Source organism: Eublepharis macularius, chromosome 1 (genome assembly GCF_028583425.1).
Source record: "Eublepharis macularius isolate TG4126 chromosome 1, MPM_Emac_v1.0, whole genome shotgun sequence".
Classification (NCBI taxonomy): domain Eukaryota; kingdom Metazoa; phylum Chordata; class Lepidosauria; order Squamata; family Eublepharidae; genus Eublepharis; species Eublepharis macularius.
Window position 1 is genome coordinate 128971865 of NC_072790.1, and position 24376 is coordinate 128996240.

Consider the following 24376-nt stretch of genomic DNA (forward strand, 5'->3'; position numbering starts at 1 on the left):
CATCAAGATTCCTTGGACCTGTCGACTACCATCGCCTTCGCCTTCGAGATTGGAACCGAACTCGGTGCTGCCAGCAAAGCTGAAGAAGAGGCGCTTGGATCCAACCACAACTCAACCTTTGGATCCAAAGATTTCGGATCTGAAAACTACAGAACTAAAGAACTGAGAACTGTGAGCCAGTTGAGAAAACACCGAAGGGTATAGATCAGGGGGTCCCCGAATTCCTGGAATCCCCAAGAAAGAAGACCAAGAAGACAAAGCCCAAGGAGAGACATACTAAACAAGTTGAGACCATCATAATGGACAGACCTCAAATGCTATCCCTCCATTCTAGGCCTCTCTTGTACCACTCCTTGGCTGAGGAGGGGGAAATGGAAGAAGTGATACCTACAGAACTGCCCTGGACAGAGGTCCATGATGAGAAACAACCCTGCTGCTCCCATGAATGCCAAGACTGGTGGCAATAACAACTTACGCTGCCAGTTAGATACAGCATTGAACTGGGCGAACCTTACGGCTCCCACTCCACAGCATCTGCCTTAGCTTTGACCAACCAAGGGATGCAAAGATGCATTATGAAATCTCAAGATCATCTTTCTTCTACCAAGCATTAAAACCAGTCTGGAAAAGGATTCCAAGCCCTGTATCTGATCCCTCACTGGATAAGGTCATGATGGGAACAGGACAAGTTTCCCCTACAGATGATTACCATCTATACTCTTTGGATATTGAGATATCGGTAGTGGACCCAAAGCCCAAGGACAAGGTCATTCAGTTATCTCTACTTGGGAATATGACTAACGCAGCCTTCCCAGTAATTGAAGGCTTTGTGTAGCTCATCAATTCCATCTGATGAGGGCCAAAACTGAGGATCTGCTATTTGAGGGACAGACAATGTTTTCCTCCAAGACAGATAACTATCTTTTGCAGAAAAAGACAGACAGACGGCCCACTCATATGGAGTAATTCCTCCAAAGCAACAACCTGTTCAATGGTACCAGTACCACCTGCAACAACCATACAAGAACAAGCATTACAAATATCAATCATACCAAGCATGTCCTCACTATTCACAGTAGAGAAAACACCAATCCCAATAGGGGCAATACTCATGTAGACGATCTGCTAATAGGCCCCGTCTAGGGCAACAGGCCCCATTGGGAAAAGAGTCCCAAGGCCAGCAGAAACAGTTTTGACTAGGCATAGAATAGCCTGTCACATTTGGAAACAGGCTGACTAAATACTATGCAGCCTGGGCAAATATCACCTCAGATATATGGGTGTTAAAAGTTGCTGAAGTTGGTTATAAAATTGAGTTTTCCAGTTACCCAGCTCCGAGTCTTCCTGATTCTTCCCTAAATGACTGTTCAGACAAAATACTAACAGAACTGACAAAACTACAAAAGAAAGAAGCAGTAGAAAGGGTCCCTACCAGTGAGCCTTTGGGGAGATTTTACTCATGAATGTTCCTGGTGGATAAGAAAGATGGTGGTATAAGACCTGTATTAGACCTCCTGGGTTTGAACATATACATACTTGGAAATTCAGAATGGTTACAACTACTTCCATTTAACTCTGGCTTCGCAGTCTTAGACTTAAAAGATGCGTACTTCCATATCTCTATCCACCCCATGCATAGAAAATTTCTGAGGTTCATCTGCAACAGCAACATTTTTCGGTACCAGGTATTACCCTTTCATCTATCCACAGCACCTAGGGTATTTACAAAATGTATGGCTATAGTGTCAGCCTACTTAAGAAAATAAGGGTGTTCAATTTACCCCTATCTTAACACCTGGTTGATCACAGCCTTGTCATCTGAAATGCTGGAACATCATGCGCGCTTGGTGATTAACACCTGCAAAAACCTAGGTTTGGTAGTTAACTTTTAAGAAATCTGTGCTTGGCCCTTCTAGAAGGGCACAATTTATAGGGGCTATCTTAGATAGCATACATAATAGAGGCTTCTTACCCCAAGAAAGAGCAAACAGGATCAAGAATATAGCGAAACAATCCACCCGCTGTAGGTTCCAATTGGCCTTAACCATCCAGACCCTTCTGGGGCTCATGGCTGCTACTACAGCAGTTACACCTATGGCTAAATTACATATGTGTAAGCTGCAATTGTGGTTCCTATTGGTCCATGATTTTGAAACACAGAGACAGGACCATAGCTACAGATGCTTCAACAGTGGGTTGAGGTGCTTGCTGGGGTTCGCTCGACACCCACTGGAAGTGGTTGAAACAAGAAAGGGAATTACATATCAATGTCCTTAAACTGAGAGCCATTCATCATGCCCTTATCACATTCACAGATACCATGACAAAGAAGAGGGTACAGGTGCTGACCAACAACTGTACCACCATGTTTTATTTAAACAAACAAGGGGGCACCACTTCCAGAGTACTTTGCGAGAAAGCAATATTCATCTGAGAATGGGCATTGGAACAAAACATTGTCCTGTAGGTTGTACATATACCAGGCACTACAAATGTAGTAGCAGACAAATTAAGCAGATTAAACCCGGAGAGTCATGAGTGGTCCCTGAAAAACACATATCTGGAACAGGTGTTCAGGGATTGGGGTTACCCAGACATAGACCTATTTGCAAAAGAAGGGAACCAGAAAGCACCAAAGTTTTGCTATTCCCCTGATTGCCAGGACAGTCAGCAAAATACTGAGGGACAAACCAAATATAATCATGATAACTCCTTACTGGCCCAGGCAACCTTGGTTCCTGGGCCAGTAAGGTTGTTCCAACACATGATGCATCTATCCAAGGGCTCAATATTTCATTTTGGATCAGAACCAGACCTTCCCCACGACCACGGGGTATGGTATCATGACCTATCCAGAACGAGACTGACAGCTTGGCACATAATAGGGCAGGAACACTTTCTGACAGAGTGGAAGCAGTCCTTCATTCCAGAAGAGAAAATACTAGAACGTCTTACACATTCAAATGGGAGAGGTTTGGCACTTGGGCCAGACAGAAAGGATTAGATCCTTTTGATTCCCAACTATCAGACATACTAGAATTTTCACTAACATTCAAGGATAAGGGCCTTTCTAACTCATCAGTTCAAGTTTATTTAGCTGCCATTTTAGCCTTCCATCCTAAAATCGATGGGAAGATGTTTTTTTTCACATAGCATCATTTCTGAGGTGTTTACAGAACCTGTTTCCACCAGTCAAGGAAACAGTTCTGCAATGGTCCCTGCCATTAGTGCTAGCTAGACTTGTGCTTTCACCTTTTGAACCACTGGCAAGCTGCACTTTGAAACACTTATCTCTTAAAGTTTCCTTTCTTGTAGCTGTTATGTCCTTGAGAAGGGTGAGTGACCTAGCAGCTCTAAGATCCGACCCTCCTTTTTTGAAGGTACATCAAAGCAAAGTGGTTCTGAGACCTTAAGTTTCAACCCAAGGCAGCGGACCAATTCCATTTGTCTCAAGACATTATACTATCGGTATTTTCCCCAACACCTTCATCTAATTCAGAGAGAGCACTACATACACTTGATGAGCGCAGAGCTATTTTGTTCTATTTAGATTGTACAGCTACATTTAGAAAAGACAAACAGCTTTTTATTTACTATGCTGGCCTTAGAAAGGGGAGGCAGCTACAGCACAATCCATAGTGAGATGAGTAATACTAGCCATCAAAACATGCTACACAACAGCACACTTACCTTGCCCTTTAGAGGTGAAGGCACATTCTATGAGATCCCAGGCTTCGTCCGCAGCACTGATGAGAGGAGTGTCCATACATGACATCTGTAATGCAGACACGTTCACAAAGCACATCCTGGGTGTGATGGAGAGAATCAGCATTTGGACAAGCTATGCTACACTCACTCTTCCAATAAGAGACATACCCATCTCTGGGGTAAGAAGCTTGTGAGGCTCCCATGTGGGACTGCACAGAAGATGGACAATGAAAACAAAGTTACACCTACCGTAACTGTTCTTCATTGATGTCTTCTGTGCAGGCACACATACCCTCCCTCCTGCCCCACTGTGCCTCTTCAATACTTCTGTTGGGCTGGCGACTCAGGAGAAACTGAGGGTAAAGGGGTGCCGTCTCCTAGTGGCATGCACGGCGGGAAACGCTGTGCATGCGCAGTGGAGAGACGTGCGCCCCCTAGCAGATTTTAGCTATAAAATCTCACCGATCGGCAGGCCTGCGTGTGTGCAGTCCCATGTATGCCTGCACAGAAGACATCAATGAACAACAGTTACACTAAGTGCAACTCTTGTTGTCCAGCACTTTATACCTCGTTATATCTCTATGCAGCAGCTGATTATATTGAGTCAGATCCTACAATGTGTGCTGCTGCTGCAGGAGAGGATGTCTGAAAAAGCTATGCTGGGGACCATAGGAACAGGATAAGGGCTACATTAAGACTTTATAGGCCCTTCCTCCTTTCACCAGTGGAAAAGCTGGTGCAATCCAGCATTAATTTTTTTTTCTTTGATGGGTAGCCCCAAAGCTTCATCTCAAGATAGGAAAAGTGCTAGGAAAAGTGGTGTACAAAATTTGACTGCTCTACCTGGCTTTTAATGCACCAAGTATCTAGCCTTGGGATGGCTCCAGCTGACACTAAGTGATTTTTTTCTTTTGTTGATAGCTATACAGGTGTTAATCTGCTTAAATACAAATTTCACAATGGTTAGCTGACTTCAGCATGCACTACTGCTGCTGGAAAAACTTCACCTAGTACCTGTTTTCTATACAAATGGCTGCTGCTGTTCTAAAAAGAAAAATCAACGTAACTAGCATTCCTACTAACTGCATGTTCAACCTCTTTATTGTAAGGGTTCCTATCCCATGTCTGGAAATTTTAAAAAAAAACAAACTAGTAAGGTCTGTCAATTTCTTCTCACTATTTTGCTTTAAAATTTTAAGGAACCTTTCCTCCCTTAGCTTATGAAAAACTGAAGTCTTAATGAAATTTCAGTTTTTGCTTTATGCAAAGCTACGAATTCAGGCCCCAACACTGAAGGAGAGGCTTCATGTATTATTTCAATTTTTAAATCAAAATACAGTCCTTAGTTTTAAGATTAAGAACTGAAATTCACCAGCTTTCACCTTCACTTCATTTTTGTCTTTCGCGAATTGTTAGAAACATTCACAAGTATATGTTATGGTTCCCAGGTGCCTGCTATAAGTGGTCGGCCTGGCCTCTGCCATTTTAATAGCCATTTTAACATGGTTGTTTGTGATATTAAAAATACCACCAAGCCTCTGGATTTAAAATAGCAGCTGTATTGCCACCAGAGGACCTCCAACAGTTGCTGAATCCCACCCAGGAGAACACGGCATGCATGGAATGCCGCACAGGAATGCGGAGTGATTAAGAGATGATTAGATTTGCAGTCCCGCCAGCCCCATAGGTGTCCAGTGCAATAAAGGTCTCACAGAGTCATCCCCACTTAACACATTCCTTTCCCTTCTTCCGTGATGAGATCTCCTGTCCTTGATTGAGGAGCTAATCCAATGACATTCATAAGTATATACAGTTGTTCCTGGGAAAGTACAATCCCCACCTAAAATCCATCAACTTAGCTCTGGTGGAATTCACTAACAAACTATTCCTTTTGTGCAGCGCTAGAACATGTTTTGCATTTGCTTTCACACACCCCGGCAGCTACCGATCAAGGTGATCAACCCTTTTGTCAAACCCAGGAACAGACCATTGGAGCCTTTGTTCTAATGGCTAGGTAGGCTCTTCCACCTCAGGGAACATTTTACCCATAGAGTCCTCCTGGCCTCATTCGAATCATGCATGCTTCCTGGCTGCTCCCTTAGGGTCACTTCCCTAAGCCTCTCTCTCTTTGTACATGCTTCCGGATCCACAAGCGTTGTTCCCTTGAGGTTTGCCCAAGCCTCTTGCTCTCCTAGCCAAGGATGCTGGCGTTCAAAGTTACTCTCTTCTCCCACGGACTAGATCCCTCTCTATTCCCAATTTCTGACTAAGCTTCCTAGGGCTCTGTGTGTGTAATTATTCTTACCCCGTAATTCTGCTTGTATGTGCATGTCATTTTGTTCTTAATAAAAGTTATTGTTGGACCTTAAGAACCAGCCTCGTTTGCTATCTTGGGAAGGGACCTGGTAGAAAATGGTAACAGATCCCTGAGGCTACCAGCCTCTTGCACAGCCATTCTCCTTGCTAGCTAATTCCCCCACAGATCATTTTATTGCAAGACCAGTTCCGGTAACACCGCCACTGGCAGGCACCCCAGGAACACGCACCGTGCACATGCTCCCAAGGGGCGCAATGTCTCCCCCGGAAGTGATACCATGCTGGTCACAGGAATGTTCCTGCACTTCATTTGGGGCTGATTTAGGCCCCAAACGGGCCAAATCAGCCCTGCATTTAGCACCCCCATGGCTGGTGTGATGACATCACTTCCGGGGGAGGGGGTGACATCACCATGCAGGCGCTGAAGAGCATGCATGCGTGAATAGGACCTCTCTGCCAGCATGAGGTAAATGTCAGGTCCCTCCCCCGGCAGGAGGGTATAGGGATCTGGCAACCCTAATCTACTTTAGTACATTTATAACAGGTTAAAAAGGTAAAGGTAGTCCCTAGTGCAAGCACCGAGTCATTACCCATGGGGGGACGTCGCATCCTGACGTTTTCATGGCAGACTTTTTGTTATGGAGTGGTTTGCCATTGCCTTCCCCAGTCATCTACATTTTACCCCCAGGAAACTTGGTACACATACTGACCTCGGAAGGATGGAAGGCTGAGTCAACCTTGAGCTGGCTACCTGAACCCGGCTTCCACCAGGATCAAACTCAGGTCATGAGCAGAGCTTGGGCTGCAGTACTGCAGCTTATCACTCTGTGCCATGGGGATGGAAAAATATTTTTCTGACTGCTCTGCCACTTTCTCAATGGGAAAGGGATTTCTCTTGGAGCAGTGAAACTGAAGTGCAAGTGTTTGGGACCAACATCATCTGGATTTTAAAAAGAACATGGTATTACCGTCACCACCAAAGGCACATAGGCATCCCTTCTGTTCAGTGATTGTAGTCAGTTTGCAAAAAGCAAGAACTGGAAGTTCACAAATTAGCACAACTAAATCATACCCTCCTTGCTTTTATTATGGCTGAGAAAAGTGGAGAGAACTGCCATCTTGGGATTTTAAATGTATTTATTGATGATTCTGGTTTTTAATGTATTTAAATGGTTTATTTTCATACTATCACATTATTGTAACCCGTCCTTGCGGAAAAAGTGGGCTAGAAATTAATTATTATTAAAAACCCAAACAAGAGTGCTTGCTGTTGTTCCAGCTTCCTCGATGCTGACTTTCTAAGCACTTGCAGAAGTTGATTCAATGGCTGCGTCCCCCGCTCCCACTTGAATGGTCCAAACTAATAAAAGCAACTATTCGCCAATCCGCCTGATACCCCAGCCTTGCTCAAGAGGGCCCGGAGATTCCCCTCCCGACGCCAGTGATATTTCCACGGCAATTAAACGTTTCCATGTAACAGCGCGATGCAGGGCTATTTACTCAGCAGACGTGGCTCCGATCGGGTTTGCAAGCCTCCTTAATCTTTGCGGTAACCTGAAGGGGCCCCCCGGAGATGCGTAACAGCCTCGGGTGCCAAGCGGCTGGGAAACCTGACATGCTCAGGGCTAGCCCCGCCCTTGCAGCTACCGCGCCACTTGCCAGAGCCACCGACGGTCTTGCTCGCTCGCCCTGAGCCCGCCTCCGCTCGGGCTCTGCTCCTCCTCCCCACGCCAGCATCTCCGACAGCCGGCCGGCCTGCTCGCTCAGTCCACCATGAGGCTTCCTGCGCTGTGCCGCTTGGCTTGGAGACCAGCAGCGCCGGCACTTAGTCGGGCTGCAAGAAAAAGCGGCGGCGGGGGGTCGCGAAAGCTTCTCAGCCGGCTCCCCGGCTGGCCAGTGTTCTTGCCCCCGCGAGGGATATGCAGCACGTGGGGCCGCCTGGCGAAGCAGCAGGCCGTCCGATATAGCGGGCGGCTGCAAGCCTCGCTGGCCAGGTAAGTGAGCGCCTCGGGGATGGGGAAGGCTGCCCGCGGGTTCTTTCCACCAGCTTTCGACCCAGCAAGTGGGAGCCAAGCCGCTCGCCAGCAATCCACGTGGGAAACTTCCGCGGCTGCTCCGCCTCTTCCTGTGCTGCTGAGGCCGGGGCGAGACAGCGGCGCTTTTGGGAGCCAACCAGCAGCGCAGACGCCAAGGGCGCGGCCTTCTTGCTGCCCCTGAAACTCTTTTAACTCTTTCATCAGTTTATGGCGTCACCGAAGTTATTCCGGCGCAGACTCTCAGCAGGCCCGTGTTTTTTCAAGGCTTGCAGAGGGCCAGCCCACCCACTGGGCTTGTCACGCCGCCGCGTCCATTCAGGGTTGCCAACTTGGGGGGGAGTCCGACTCCTGTGCAGGGGGGAAAAGTTGCTTTGATAGAATTCAGTTTTTTGAGCCTCTTGGGTTCAGTGAACCCAGTCGTGTTCATTGGTATGGAAGCCCCCGTGAACACAGTGGCAAGTACCCGTTTATAAATGCGATCTAGGATCATAGCATTAATATGCGCTGTGCCTGTCAGCATGGACTTGGCAAACGTCTCTGTGCAACTGATACTCTTTACAGTAATAAAAATGCTACGCTTAATATGTGTACTGAATAATAAATTCTAGCGAGTTCAGTGGGTCTTACGCCCACATAAATGTATAAGATTAAAATCTAATGCCCTTTTCTTTGCTGCAACTTGAGTTTAAGGTCTCCCAATATGACATCAGTCATTTCCTTTGTAATTTGGTTATAGAGAACAATTTCTGTGAAATAACTCACCCTCCCCAGTTTGGAAACAAAACTCCCAAATGTGAGTGCAGTGATAGCAATTAAACCTGCTCTAGTAAGACTACCATGTTTCATAGGAATGTGTGGTATTTAAACTATCATTGCCCTAAAAAGGAAGCATAATTATTTGAACCTGCCAAAATCTTACAAAGAAAAATGACACCGAATGTAGTATTATAATAGACTGAACGAAGCAAGCAGATATCTATAGTCCTCACAGTTTGTTCTTTCAAAGTATTTCTGAAATGTTTTCAAAAGTATACTCTTCTACCACCTTAAAAAAATAGTTCTAATTGCAAAACAACAACATTCAATTTATATACCACCCTTCAGGACAACTTAACACCCACTCAGAGTGGTTTACAAAGCTTGTTATTATCATCCCCACAACAATCACCCTGTGAGGTGGGTGGGGCTGAGAGAGCTCCTAGAAGCTGTGACTCACCCAAGGTCACCCAGCTGGCTTCAAGTGGAGGAGTGGGGAATCAAACCAGGTTCTCCAGATTAGAGTCTTGCCGTTCTTAACCACTACACCAAATTGGCAAGTAAACCCCTAATGAGAAGATAATGTGTTGTACTGATTACATAGTTACAGTTTGTAACGTATGTTGATTTGACTCTCTACGAACATACATTTATTTACTTGATACGTTTTCATCCCACCCTTCTTCCAGTGTGCTCAGGATGGTGTTTATCATTCTCCTTCATTTTATCCACATAACTTCCCTATGTGGTAGGTTAGGCCGAGAGAAAGAGTGACTGTACTAAAGTCACCCAATAAGTTTCATGACAGAGTAGGGATTTGAACCTTGGTCTCCCAGATCCTGTTATAACACCCAAATAAACTACAGTGTACTGGCTATTGTTACAACTGGAGAAAACACAAGGACTTGCATGGAGCATCTCATTTTCCCCTCTCCTTGTACTTCCCTCTTTCCTTTCCCTGAAAACCCCATAGCCTCTCCCCTTTTCCTTCTTCCATGTCCCCTTCCCACCTACCAGCCAACCTATCTTTACTCCTCTTTCTTCAGTTTCGTCTCTTTGTGTCCCCCTGGCACACTCTACCTGAGAAAACTATGGCCCAGTCGCATGGTGCTGGCCTCTGTGCTTGGTCCAGTTGTACACTGCTTGCCACCAGTACCAGTCTAGCTGTGCAGTGGGGAACTCACACAGAATGATATGATTTTAATTGTATTTATATAATTATGTATTTTATGAATGTTGTACCCCGTCCTGAGCCCACTTGCAGGGAGGGTGGGCTAAATACCAAATAAAGTAAAGAACTTTTGAGAGGCATTTCACTTTCTCCTGTATTCCCCTCCATGCACACTATTCTTCTTTTCCTCCTCCCAATATCTTCACTTTTCCCTGCTTCCTTTTCTCCTTCTCACCAATTAACCAACTTACCTTTTATCTGCTCCTCCATCTTCAGCTATATTGTATTTTACTTCACTTATACTCTACATTTCTCCACAGTTGGGAGATCCGCTTATATCATTCTCCTGTCCTCCATTTTATCTGCACAATAACCCTGTGTGGTAAGTTAGGCTGAGAATGTATAACTGCCCCAAGGTCACCCAGTGAATCTCTGTGGCAGAGTGGGGTTTTGACCTGACTGGCAACTGGCAAGGCACGGTGGGGTGGGGATAGGGGGTGCCTTCTTACATGGTAGGACATATGGAATTGGTTGTCATCGATATGTGGATGACACCCAGCTCAGGATTGCTTCTCTGGTCTCACCCCTGGTTTCATTTTCATAACACCTTTATGGGGTAGGTGAAGCTGAGAGAGAGTGATAGGCCGAAGGTTGCCTAACAAGGATAAAGCAACCATAATACAAGCACTGACACTAATATTTATGTATACAAGCAACAGTCTTAATTTTTCTGCTGCTGTGGGGTTCTCCCTCTTTCTGTACATTTGTTAAAAAAGGTAAGGTGTAATTTTGGAGAATCCATAAAGATAATTTTGCCAATTCTGTCTTGGGAAATCCCTGTAGATTTTGCAGCAGTGTCTGGTGAGGGCACAATTAGGGAAGGGAAGGGAGCTCAGCAGGGTTGTGGTGCCACAGAGTTCGCCTCTGAAGCTGCCGTTTCCTCCAAGGGGGACCAGCCTTGAGAGTCTGGACATCGGCTGTGGTTCTAGGAGAGCTCCAGGCCCCACCTGGAGGTTTTGAACTAGCTGGTGGGAAGTGAGAGAAACGACGTTCACATCTAGTAGTAACACATCGAATGCGTGTGTGTGTGTGTTTTTTAGAGAAGTCATCGAAAGCTCCAAGAAAGCCCTGAGTTTACTGCAAATAGAACATCCTACTTTTAACCCAACTCTTTCCGTTGTTCAGGTAATATATATATATATATTATTTTTAAAGTGAAATGGTTATCTTTCCAGAGGAGGAGTAGTTACAGCTTGTTATGGTATGCCTATTGATCCATGTATTCCAGGAGAAAAAGGCTAAAAATGTGCATCTGAGATACGAAGTATAGTGATAGCTGTAGGAAGCCAAGATAATCGGATCTGGGTGGCAGTTCTCTTTTGCACTATAATACAAGCTGTTGAAACCATATTTCCATTGGGCTTCAGTTTTCCATTTCCTAGTCTTTAAATATTGTGCATGTGTAGGTAAATTTCCTTCCCCTAAAGAAATAGTTAGCATCCTGTCCAGTCCTAACACAAATTATATACGTACCTTTTTTAGCTTTACGTTGGGGATACAAAATGTTGGTAGAAGGAAGGCTAAAACCCATGGGGTGGGTTTTTCTAGAAGCTAGATTCAGAAAGAAAGAAATAAGCTGCCCACGCTTGGGGTTTGTATGACCACCCCTTTGGAGACAATCAGACTTCAGTTGTCATTCATTTATTGCAGACATTCTAGATGTCTTTACTCACAAAACTCTGTCCAGGTTCTCACTACTGCATATTGTGGATGGCTCCATAAAGTTGTTTGTTTCTTGCTGCAAATCTGCTGGCGTGTGTGCGAGTGAGTGAGAAATGCCCCGAATGCTATTCTAGCATGTTTCAGTTTGTATCTGGTTTTGGCCCATTTCACTTCATCATAGCCTCAAGAATGTGAACTTGGAATGGAGATCTTGAGGTCAAGATGACCTACATTTTACTGTGAAATTGCATTCCTGTTCTGTGCAAATGCTAATGAATGGAAGCAGAATCTTTTTCAGTTCTGCAAATTGTATTCAATGTTGCATGTTTCTGATCTAGGATTGCTTTCCGTTTTGTCTTTGCTAACAATTTGTGATGGCCCCGTTATCTTTGAGGCCTGTCCGTTGCCTTTTACAGTTTTCATATATAATTTGTTTTGGCATCCTGTCAAGGTCGGTGATGATGATTTGGGGCAAGAAATGAGAAACTCTGCTGAAGAGGTAAGAGTATAAGAGCATCATTAGTTTTTCAAACTGAATTGCAAGTTGGCCTGGTTCTGTAGCAAATCATTTCATTTTTTTCCCCTTTGCAGATTGGTCTGAATATTATCCATAGTTGCCTCCCTCATGAGCGCACCAAAGATGAGGTACTTTTCTTTTTTACTGTGGTACTGAATGAGTAACATCTTGATTAGTGGCATTTTCCCCTGAATGCTATATACACAGTGGGAATAGCCTGTAAATGTTTTGATGTAAAATACATACACTTGTAAATTTCAACATGCTGTACAGCCGTTGAAACAACCGTAAACCCACAGAAGTTGATGGGACTTCCCCATTAGAGTATATAAGACTGCAGTCTTTCTGGCAGGTAAGTCTGCTTAGGACTTGACTACACAGCCTGTTCCTGTCCATCAGAAATGTCTCACTGGTTTAAGTGGTGCTTACTACCAAGTAAGTGATTTCAGTGGGCTTAGACTGGAGTAACTCTGCTTAGGATTTCATTGTCAGTTCTTAAATGACCCAAGCAATTTTTGACTGACTATGAATACCCTAGGACTTTCTAAAAATAACGAAGTTTAATTCAAGGTTGAGATTGATGATCGTAAGGCCTCAATTCACCTCTATCAGCAATATGCTAACTATTTCACTTGCCTATGTTTTCACATAAAACTTGGGCAGAATTGTAGATACAGCAACACTGTTTGGTTGGGATTTCTCCTGGAAGTCCTTGATGTGAGAATCTTGCTACATTTCATTCAGTATATTCACCTGCACTCTAAGAGCTTTGTCAATTGTCATTCTGCTACTATCATTTATTTCTCATTAGATAGCTATCAAATTCTGACTTTGTGAAAGCTATCAAAAACAATATAAAACTTTCAAATAAATAGATCCCTTTGAAGTGTTTTAGTTGCAGTTTTATGGGCTTTTTGCAGTGATACTATAGTTCTCTCCCTCTCCATCTCTTTGCAAAAATAATATAATGTTTCTAAGCAAAATTAATTTAATGGGTGGAATAGTGAAAATGCTGTGTATGGTTGGAATGTAAGTAGAAATTTTGTGCAGGTTTGGTTAATTTATTATTTACATAATTTATAGTCTGTCTTTCTCTCTGAGACTCAAGGCAGATTACACAGTGTAAGTCAATATGATCGACAGGTTGGGACATCCAGTAGATAATACAATAGGATTTGAATTGCAGAACTTTTAAAACAAGCAGAAATCTGATACAAAGTTGAACTAAAGCATAAATATTTAAACATGATACATTAAGCAATGCCTAAATTACATGGTAGCAGCATGTAAAGAAACACAGTACCCAGTGATATAGTCCCTATCCCTTTACCAAAGCATTTTCCTGAACCATTTCATTACAATACCATCCTATAACCTGTGTAAAAAAGCCCTCCTGAATAATTCAGCTTTGCATAGTTTATGGGAAAAGCCAGGAGTGGGAGCTTTCCTGACCTCTTCAGGCAGGTCACTCCATAAGACAGAGGCTGCAAAGAGAGAATGTGTGGGGAGTTGTTGATTTTGTCCATTTCTGGGGTAGCACCCTGCCCTGATGAGCAAAGCTGCTATGGCAGGACATAAAGAGAGAGGTGTTTCTGCAGATATGAGGGTCCAAGGCCATGAAGGGCTTTGTATATGATAGGCAAAAACTTGAACTGTGCTTGGTAACTGATGGGCAGCCAATACTGCAGAATGGATGTAATGTGCATGTTCCACCTAGCTCTTGATAATAACTGAGCTGTGGTGTTCTGCACCAACTAGAGTTTCCAAGCTGACTTTGAGGGAAGTGCATTACAGTAGTCTAGTCTTGATGTTACTATGGTGTGGATTGAGATGGGCTATGTCAAGGTAGGAGACCATTTTACAGGCTAGACTGAGTTGGAAGAAGGCATTTTTTGTAGCTGTATTAACTTGCTTCTCCAGCAGCACTGCTGGATCCAGTAGAATCCCTAGGATCCTCACCAAGTCTGTGAGGGTCAACTGAACCCCATCAGAAGCACAATGTCTTCCAATGTCTCCACCTTCTCAACTAGCATCACTTCTGACTTGTCTGGGTTCAGGTTCAATTTGTTGGACTTACCGCCATTTGACTACAGTTGTCAGACAATGACTGACAGTATCCCCTCTACAGTATCACTGGGGGATTTGAATAGAGACATATAGCGCTGGGTGTCATCCACATATTGATATCATCCAATTTCATAGCTACAAATAACTTATCTTAAAGACTTAGAAAGGTTATTCAACATGGAGGTTGAAGAATCTGTGGAGGCTCTCCCGCCAGCTTCTCTTGCTGCCTGGTTGCCACTCCTCGGCCAGCTCCTTGCACCGCCTCTATTGCAGCTGGGCCAACCATCTTCTGGGAAGGCTCACCCAACCTCCCCCATTGCCTATGGGCTCTTCCCCAGTGAGTCAAGGTCTCTGCAGGGGCTGGGCAGTCAGTCAGCAGTGTCTGGGGGGCTTCCCTACACTGCCGTGGTGGGCCCTCCATCAGGGATGGTGGTGGTGGTGGTGGTGTTGGGTGGAGTCTGAGGAGGCATTCCCAGACACCATCATGACAGCTGGGTCAAATTGGTCCATATGTAGACCAGACAATATATTAAGCATTTCTTCTGCCTGGCCTATATTACAGCTGGCATCCAGATCAGCGTGTTTGGGTTATTTTATCAGCAAAAAAACTTTACAAAGATGTTAGAGCTCATTTTCTGTTCCTGAGACAGGAAAGGTTCAGATTTAGAATGTCTGTTGTTTAGGATATTAGTTTGAGAAGTTGATGAGATACCTTAAACAACTGGGGTGGTTGTGAATAAGCTGATATAACGGTTGCAAAAAAATAAGGTTTCTTTGCTGCTATCACCACTGCTTCATAGGCTGCACTGCTTCCAATGAGCTCTGTAGCATGCTCTATCAGATTCAGTGTGAGTTTTCTGCCAGTGACTTTCTTGATGTCTTCCATCCCTCTTTAGGTCACCCAACTCTATGGTAAAACATGGGGCTGGCTTCCACCCCAATGGCAGGAAATGTCTACAAGGAGAAATTTTGTCAATAGGTTTGAGGAGTTTCATGTTGCAAGCTCTAACGGCAGTCTCAACAATGCATGTGTTTGGAATCCATGCCTTCCTCCTCAGAGTATTTTTGAATCCAGAAGGATCCATGAGGCTCCATGGGTGGACCATTTTAACTGGGGGGCCCTTTTGTGGGGTGTTGGTCTATATCCACCCTTGCCTTTAGTAGATAATGGTCAGACAATGGTTTGGACTGAATCTCCAACCCCCAAACAAAACCTCCCCTTAAAGAGGGTATGGCCTCTTTCATGTCATGATTTGAGAGAGGCCCAGGGCAGCCAAAGAGGCTATAAAATCCTGAGCTGGCCCTTAGGAGCATTCAGCATGAATGCTGACATTACCCAGAACAATCAGTCTAGATGTCTCTAGCGTCATGTATGAGAGCATCTCTGTTAATTCAGAGAGGGTACCCACTGGGTGACTAGGCAGCTGAAAGACAAAAAGATTACCTAATATATCCTTAGTCTTCCGTGTAAGGAACATACAGTCAATGCTAGCTATGGTTTGTACACAGCAAGAGTGGCATTGGGCTGTTGGGCTTCCCCCAAATGGCACAGCACCCTTTCTGCTCTACAGAGCATACAGTTGAAGCTTTGTTCTTTTCCTGAAAGAAGCCAGCCGTACAGCAGGATGGGAGCAACCAGGCTTAGGTCTGTGCCTCCCTCCTGTGGCCTGACTTCTGTTGCACTGCCATCAATTGCAAGCAAGACATTTTTTTTTCTTCCTGCCATCACGCTAATGATAAATAGTTGGCATGGCTCAGGCAAACAGAACCTCGGGTTATATAGAATGAGGGCCTCTTCAAGCCAGAACACCAGCAGCAATGCAATTGGGGTGGGGTGGAGAATGCTATGCACAGAATTGGGGAAAATGTCATGCTGCACAAATATGGGCTAAGTGTTCTGGTTGTACCAGGTATTTCTTGGACACTGTGAACATGTACTTCTCTTAGGAGGTTTCTGCGCTTTATGATTGCTGCAATTTCATACCAGGTTGATGTGGCTGGAAAGTGATTGACCTGCTGCCACCCTTCATCCCCTTAAGACATATTTGTACAATCTGGAGAAATATATTTAGAGTGGTCCAGATCGCATAGTGTAGTGTGTGCTGCTGTCCTGTCTTTGTTGTTAGTGCTCTGAAGAGTATGAAGTATGAATGTGTATGACAGCAGATATGGCCTTAGATGGGGCAGCAGACCTCCAAGTGCCAGTGCTAGGAGGCAGTATCAGGAGAAGGTTTTGGTCCCTGTAGAGGGGCAGATTGGCTTAGTCCTGATGGGCTGATGGCTAGGGCAGAGCTACCTCATCTGTGGAGCAGCGCCAAGCAAAGTGGGATATGAGGGAAATGGGAGCTGCTGCCTCTGCATGCCAGTGGGCACTGCCTTTTGGGAGCTGATGACCCCCTGCCCAAGGTGAGTGGGCGTGAAGTGGGTGGAGTTGCTACCACTGCAAACTGGCAATTCCCACCTTGCAGGAACAATGGTCCCAGCCTTGCACAAGGCAGATGGGTGCAAAGAGGGTGGGAGCTGCTGCAGCCACAAATTAGTGGATCCTATTCCACATAATGTGGGTGGTCACAAGCCAGGGAGAAGCCATAGCAAGCTTACTTCGTCCCTCTCTCCATGGGGCAGGGGTTTTTTTGCCTCCCAGTCCATTGCTGCTTCTATGCCCTGTTGGTTGACCCTGTTGGCCTCTGTGTGAAACAGCTTGTTGGACTAGATGGACCACTGGTCTGATCCTATAGAGCTCTTCTTATGTTGTTCTGGAACTTGAGAGCTGTGAATGAATTTCTGCTATATCCTTCAATTTCTGCAAATGATTTCAGCTTCTGCTCATTGACAACTGTCAGTGAGCAAGTTTTTCACATTTTTAAAAACTTCTTATTTGGTAGTGTTCTAGTATTGAATGTGTTTGACTTTAAAAAAAGAAATTTGTTTAACCCTTATTTTTACTTCTAGATTGCTGATGAAATAATAAAACTCAATGAGGATCGTAATATTCATGGCCTTGTACTTCACTGCTTTAACGAGTCACATACAAGTAAAGTACTGAATGCTGTGAAGCCAGAGAAAGATGTGAATGGGTAAGTAAGGTACCATGAAGTTCATTGACAGATACAAATGCATCTCATTGGAAATGCAGAAAACACTTGTTTTTAACTAATGGGTTCCACAGTCACTCTGGCCTGGTTTACACATGCAGCAAAGAGGGTGGTAGAATTTTGAGGGTCACATTTTTAATACTCCTCCTTGTAAAAATGATCTGAAAAGAAAAAAATAGCATATTGGAGAGAGAAGTTCTATCCTAGTTCTTTGCATGCTAAACTCACTTTCTGCTTACAGGGATTCATTTATGTGGGGGAATGTGGAAACTTCCCCCACATAAATGTGCAAAATGCAAATTCCGGTGCAAAATGCTTTCTACAACTCAGAACAGTCTATTCTTACTACTTCAGCACTCTGTCACATCATTACTGCCTCATATAGATGTAGATCAGACCTATGATGGCTAATTGCATCAGAGAAAGCCTCTTGCATAAGAGGAATGCTCTTTTTGCCAGGAGAGAGTACCACTGTTAGTGGAACGAATCCAATCTATTCCCTTGAAATCAAATATATGGATTCTACTTAAATCATGTTGATTAGTACCATGACATTCTATAAATCTGAAAAGTGCCACTCTTAAAGTTACAGAAGACATTTTCTGAAAAGACTTCCCTCTATAATTCCAGTCTCTTTGCAGCATTTCACATTGTCATTCCAGCTTAGTTGATTCACTTTTACAATATTTATCTATTAACCAAGGTAACAAAACCCCTGTTTTTTCAATTGAAATGAAAGGACTGAGTATATTTCTCTTAGAATAGCAATCAGTAACTAGTGGCTTGTAGACCACAACCTTCAGATATGGTGTCCCCACCCTGCCTTTAGTTTCCATCAGAGGCGAAAGAGGCATTTGAAGGGATTGCTGGTGCTATGGCAACAAGAGGGAGGCTAATTTGACAATCTTCCTAATGGCAGTATTTGCTTCTTTTCCCCGCACCTCCAGGAAATTACATATACCTTCCCCAGAAGGGTTATATGAATTTTCCCTGACAATAAGGGAACGCTCATGTTGACACACATGCTTTCTCTGTTTCTGCTTCTGTAGAATAGTAGAAGTCTGGTGAGGCATTGGGGCTAGTTCCTGGTTCTCTGCTCAAAAGTGGCATTCCGGTTACTAAATTCCAGATAAAAAAGAAAGGGAAGAGGCCAATAGCAGGGACTAACATGTCTTCAGATTTCAAAATGGTTGCCTAAGGGAGTACTGCTCTAAAACCCACATTCTTTTTTTTAAAATTTATAGCTATACAGATTTTATCCTAATCTCTGAAAATAATTTGATAGAAGAAACTTGCCTGTATATTCCCTCTGTTAACAGTAATTCAATTAACAAAGCATGTTATTTAGTGACTCCAAAAGCACTTTCCATTTCTTGGACACTTTTTAACAGACTTTCCCTTCTTCCCTTGTATGGAGTCTGTTTGATTGAGTGGCTTTTCAGGTGGACAGTAGAGTCACTATCAGAGGCCACCAAACAATTTAAGGAAAGCTTGTGATGTTATAATTAGTGTAATGAATGTGGCTTTATGTGACAATATATGGGAGAATGAGAATTAGCTTAACAATTGGAAAGGAAAGGCAGGAGGGGAGGAACAAGATTTCCTCCAAAAGCAACAGCCTATTTCAAACAAAGTACAAGTCAGCAGTTCTGCTTCAAAATGTAGTGGAAGCTTTGTGGTGTGTGCATGTTTCATGAATGCCATCAGATGGACTCTAGCTGGTCCCCTATTATTATTCCAATCCTTGATTTTTTAAAAAAAATTAATACTCTTTTTATATACGTATGTATACACATTTACATTTCTTTGTATCACAGAGTAACAGATATTAACTTGGGAAGGCTAGTGCGTGGAGACATGAATTTCTGTGTCATCCCCCCTGTGGTTGGTGCAGTGATCCAGCTTCTGGAAAAACTAGGTATGACATTTTTGTTTTTCCATGCCCCCCAACAGTACTTGGTATATTTGTGTCCAGTTCAGCAATGGGTTTAGTAAGAGGACTGGGCCTCTGTTTCAAGTCCTTTTTGGTAAAGTTGCCTACCTTCTAAAGGAGTTGTGAAAAGAAATGTGATAAGGAAATGGAATGGACATAAAGAGGAGAGGCACACTTACTTGTCAGCTGTGTCTCCATGTGCCTTGGAGCCAATCGGGGGGGGGGGGGGGCGGATCCATTCCACTAACTGCAGTGCCTTCCCTAGTGCAAAGAGCCTTCTGCTGATGTGAAGAGGTTGTTCTCTTAGCATCAGGGGAAGAATCCTTGTGTTGGAGGAAGGAGCAAACTAGATCTGTGAATTTCCAAATGAGTGTACCTTGTCCTCTGCATAATCCTTACAAAATCCAGTGTTTTCAATGTATACATCTTCAGTAGAGTCTTAAAGCAGTACTTAAACCTAGACTAATACATCTAACTAGAGCAATTGTTACCTTCCAATATCCAGCAAATACTTCCCTAGATGGAAAAAAGGTGCTACTCTTGGGATTTGAAGGACCCTTAGAAGTCTCTCTGCATTGCCTTCTTCAGAGAAAAGGGGTCATGACCATGAGCTGCCCTTGGAAAATGAAACAACTTCAAGCTATGGTAAATATTGTACCTAATTAACTGTTAGTTTTCCTCTTGTATTTGGTACAAAGCAAGGTCTTCAATTCGTGCAGAATTTATTTATTTATTTGCCTCATCTATACCACAATTTTTTTTCCCAAAAAAGGTCCCAAAGTTACTTACATTGTTCTTCTTTCCTCTATTTTATCCTCACAACAACTCTGTGAGTTAGGGTAAGTTGAGTGTGTGTGACTGGCCCGAAGTCACCCAGCAAGCTTCTGTGCCAAAGTGGAGAAAGTGGGGGTTCAAACCTTGGTCTCCCAGACCCTAATCAGACACGCTAATCCCTACACCACACAAACACCTTTTGTTCACTCAGTGAACCTGGGTCACTATTTGGTCTTACTCAGATCGTTCCATTTGAGAGCCTATTCGAGTGTTCCTTTCCTACCCTTACCTCCACATACAATGAGATCTGGAACAGGTTTTTGGTTCAGCTGCATCCCTTCACATGTTCCCCAACACTCCTAATCACATGTACAAAAGGTAATACTTGAACCAGGAAGTCCGTGGTTATCTGGACATGGGATATCCCCAAGCCCTAAATAATTAAATGGCTGTTGAGGATTAGAGGGGATTCTGTGTTCAGACATCCTGGGAATCTTATAGCCTGTATGTTGCATTATAATCGTGGGGTGGAAGTGGAAGCAGGGGAGAAGCAGAATGCTACTTTTGATCTCAGTCGGTGTAAAGGCTGCAGGGCATAATTTAGATTTGAGCAGTCTCTTAGAATGAAGCCCTTCTTCCTTCTGACCTAGTGATACAATTCCTTTATCCATCAGATGTCTAAGTGGCTGCCACCATTATGATCAGAAAAGCAGCAAAACGATGCTACTCATAGAACAGGTAGCATGTTATATGTTTGAGGGGTGGGGCAGCTTCCCAAATGTACAGGAAAAGATGTCTTTGTAAATTAATGGAAAGAAGTAGAAAGCTTCCCCAAACATGGCTTGATGAGCATTCCCCAGGAGGCATAGGATGCTGATAGGCGGTGAGTCTGGCCTGATCTAAATGATCCAGCTTAGCATGTTCCTGATTGGAGACACAGGCACAGCATGTGACCTAAGTACTTGCCACACATGTTGATAATTGTAAACAAGTGGGCATTGCATGGGATAAAGGATTTTTTAAAAATACATATATTTTCCCCCTGCCCTCTCTGAATTTCAGAGGCTTCATATCCCTTGAATTATTTTTAACTTATTAAAAGAAGTTGTAGAAGTTGTATATCCAATGCCTGTACTTTTAAGGGAGCTAGGCAAAGCATGCATATTACTCCCATGGTGCTGTCACTCCATCGGCTTCCCATCAGTTATTGAGCTCAATTCAGGGTTTTGACTATCACGTACAAAGCCCCTCATGGCATTGGTCGCTCATATTTACAGGACTGCTTCTCTCCCTCTATTCCACCACAGCACCTTGTCTAATCTAAGCAGGGCCTTCTGCAGTTACCACCCTGCCAATGGGCAAAAATCAACAGCTGCCTAAACGTGCGTTCTCTGTGGTGGCCCCCACGTTGTGGAATGGCCTGCCTGGAGAGGTCAGGAAAGCTCTCATTGTCTTGACTTTCTGCAAACTATGCAAAACTGAATTATTCAGGAGGGCTTTTTTACATAAGTAGTAAGGAAATGTGCTGTAAGGAAATGGTTCAGAGAGAAGTGCTGGAATAGGATGGGGACTGTAGACTATGGTACTGTATACTGTCTGTTTCTGCAAGCATGCTACTACTGGGTAGTTCCACACCAGGCACTATGTCATGTCAACTTGCTCATTTTTGTATTCAGCATTGTTTTCAGCCTTGTATTAGATTTTTGCTTGTTTTCAAAAGTCTGCGGTCCTTACTCTATTGTATTCTTTATTGAATGTCCCAGCCATTCATTGTATTGACCTACACAGTACAATTCACCTTGAGTCTCAGTGAGAAAGGTAGACAATAAATAAATAAATAAATAAATAAATAAATAAATAAATATTTAATTGAGATTTCTGCAACAACACCCAGATCTCCTTCAATTTTAGTCTTAGCAGGTTTAGACCCGATCAGCATATATTTGAAATTAGGATTTTTTGGCACAAATATGTATCACATTACACTTACCGGCTTTGAACTTAAATTGTCTTCACAATCTGTCTTGGTTTTCACCATCCTGAATGATTTGGTATTATCTGCAAACTTGACTACTATACTGCTCAGCCTCAATTCCTAATTATTTAACAAATTAAATAGCACGGGTCCCAATGCCAATTATTATGGGACCCCACTGCAGTTTGACTTCGTGGGAAAAAAACATTGGGACATATGTACAGGGAGAAAAGCCAGGGTGATCAGTTCTGTGGCAGATGCAGCCTTTTCCCATTCAGAAGGGGGGGGGGGAACCCTCTGGGAAACAGTTTGAAACTGAATCAGGATATTTTGACCATGTGTGCAGAACTCTGAAGAGAACTTGATGCAGTAGGGGGCTAGAACCAATTGAAAACCCCATTGTAGAAAAGATCCTAGTCAATGTAAGGGGCAGTTGAAGTCACCCAGTGTTGCAACAGTCTCCCCTTTAGTCATTATTTCCCACTCCATCTTGAGGTTTGCCTCCTGGTTTTGTTTGGTTTATCCTATATTTTCTCCATTGTAAGTAAAGGATTGCCATTTATTCCCATAGATAAAAGTAAAGTCTTGTGCTTGAGGGAGGAGGAATGTGAGAGAGGATATTGGAGGAGAGGGAGAAGAGAGCCAGATGGATAAGATGGAGACAGGGAAAAGAGAGTGCACCAGGGAGTGAGATGGTAGTAGGGAGAGCATGCTAAGACTAGAGAGAGGGGAAAGATACTAGAGGATATTTCCTGGGAGGAAAGGAGAATAGGAAAACTGGAGTGAAGAGGGACTGAATGAAGCAATGGCGTAGAAAGTGATGGGCTGAGGAGCAAGAGCCCTGCCCCCCAACCTGTCTCCTCTCCCTCCCATGATATTCCAGTGGCCTTTGGCTAGCAATAATATAGGTAATACATTAACCTAAGAAAAGTACAGTAACTTAATTGGCGTGCTCAGAATTGTATCATATACAAGCTGAAGTTAAGCTTTTCCCTAGTGTTTCATAGAGGTTTCCAGAAGGTGGCAGCCAAGTCAAAAAGTTTTATGTGGAAGTTATCTTTTTTAAAATTTTTGAACTTGCAACACCAAAGCAGAGTACGTTTTCCCTAACTGGAACAGCTGTGATTGTAAGACGTTTCTTCTTTGGCAAGACCTTGTTTTTACAGCTGCTGATGTTACTGTAACATTTGATATGTTTTAAATGATGGACAGAAGTTTGAAAAGGTTTTCCCTTCATCCACACCAGCAGTGCAGCTTCTTTGAAGTTAAACTAAGTTTCTCATCATTTTCTATTACATTGCCACATTATACTTTTGAGTTTAGTGACTTTTTTGTTCAATTGTAGATGAAATGGCACTTGTATGATTGATTTGTATGGAGGACCTCTTCTGCTGTTTTACTTGTATTATTACAAACTGCAAGTTTGTAGCTTGCAGGAATTGCCAAAGGAGCAGCATAAAGAATTCAAAATTTCCCCCCTGATCCATATCTCCTGTTACTTTAAGCTCTCAGGAATGTGAACAGGACAACTTCCTTATCTCCCTCCTCTCTTCTCTTTTTCACTGATTGGCTGATACACAACTTCTCTGTGTATGCTCAGTCTTCATCAGACCATGGAGGATGAGGGGTTTTTTTTTGTTAATTTGGTGGTGGAGAGTGCCCTCAAGTCATAGCTGAATTGTGGCGACACCTGGCGGGGTTTTCATGGCAGGAGACTAACAGAGGTGGTTTGCCATTGCCTGCCTCTGCAACCCTGGTCTTCATTGGAAGTCTCCCATCCAATTACTAACCAAGGCTGACCCTGCTTAACTTCTGAGATCTGACAAGATCAGGTTTACCTGGGCTATCCTGGTCAGGGCCTCTGTTAATTTACAAAGTCATATTTTTCTGCATACTTGGGAGTCATCCTAGTATACAGAAATCTTGTTTTGTCCCATCTGTAACTGCAGCACATTGCCCATCATGATTATTTTAATATTTAGCTTTATTGACCACTTACAAACTTACCAAACCTAAACTGCTTGGTCAGTGCCACTGGAGATGTAACGGATGAGGGAGTACTGAGGCAGCACCCTGTCATCGCACTGGACTCTAGAGAGCAGGGGTAATAAGAAAACTACCACATAGATTAACACTGTACATTGAGGGTATTTCCACATGAGTTATTTGCCCTGATTTTGAAGCTGTTGGGAAGTAGAGTTTCTGTTTCTCTACAGCATCATGGTGTATTTATGCATTTCCTGGGTTTCCACGGTTTTTATCTGGTCTTTCTGAAACTAGTTTTGCTCTGACATTTCGGGAACTAT

At 43.5% G+C, this 24376-nt stretch overlaps 1 protein-coding gene across 2 annotated transcripts in view; it reads left to right on the forward strand.

The window, feature by feature from the left end:
- Positions 1 to 7179: 7179 nt before the first annotated feature.
- The window catches only part of MTHFD1L (methylenetetrahydrofolate dehydrogenase (NADP+ dependent) 1 like), a 253352-nt gene continuing 236155 nt past the window's right edge, over positions 7180 to 24376 (forward strand). For both annotated transcript variants that reach the window (XM_054988191.1, XM_054988183.1), the window contains exons 1-7: positions 7180 to 8018; positions 11088 to 11172; positions 12161 to 12208; positions 12301 to 12354; positions 17246 to 17370; positions 19206 to 19306; positions 19827 to 19966. In XM_054988191.1, the coding sequence (XP_054844166.1) occupies positions 7798 to 8018; positions 11088 to 11172; positions 12161 to 12208; positions 12301 to 12354; positions 17246 to 17370; positions 19206 to 19306; positions 19827 to 19966 (774 nt within the window). In that variant the 5' untranslated portion in view covers positions 7180 to 7797. The remainder of the gene's footprint in view (positions 8019 to 11087; positions 11173 to 12160; positions 12209 to 12300; positions 12355 to 17245; positions 17371 to 19205; positions 19307 to 19826; positions 19967 to 24376) is intronic.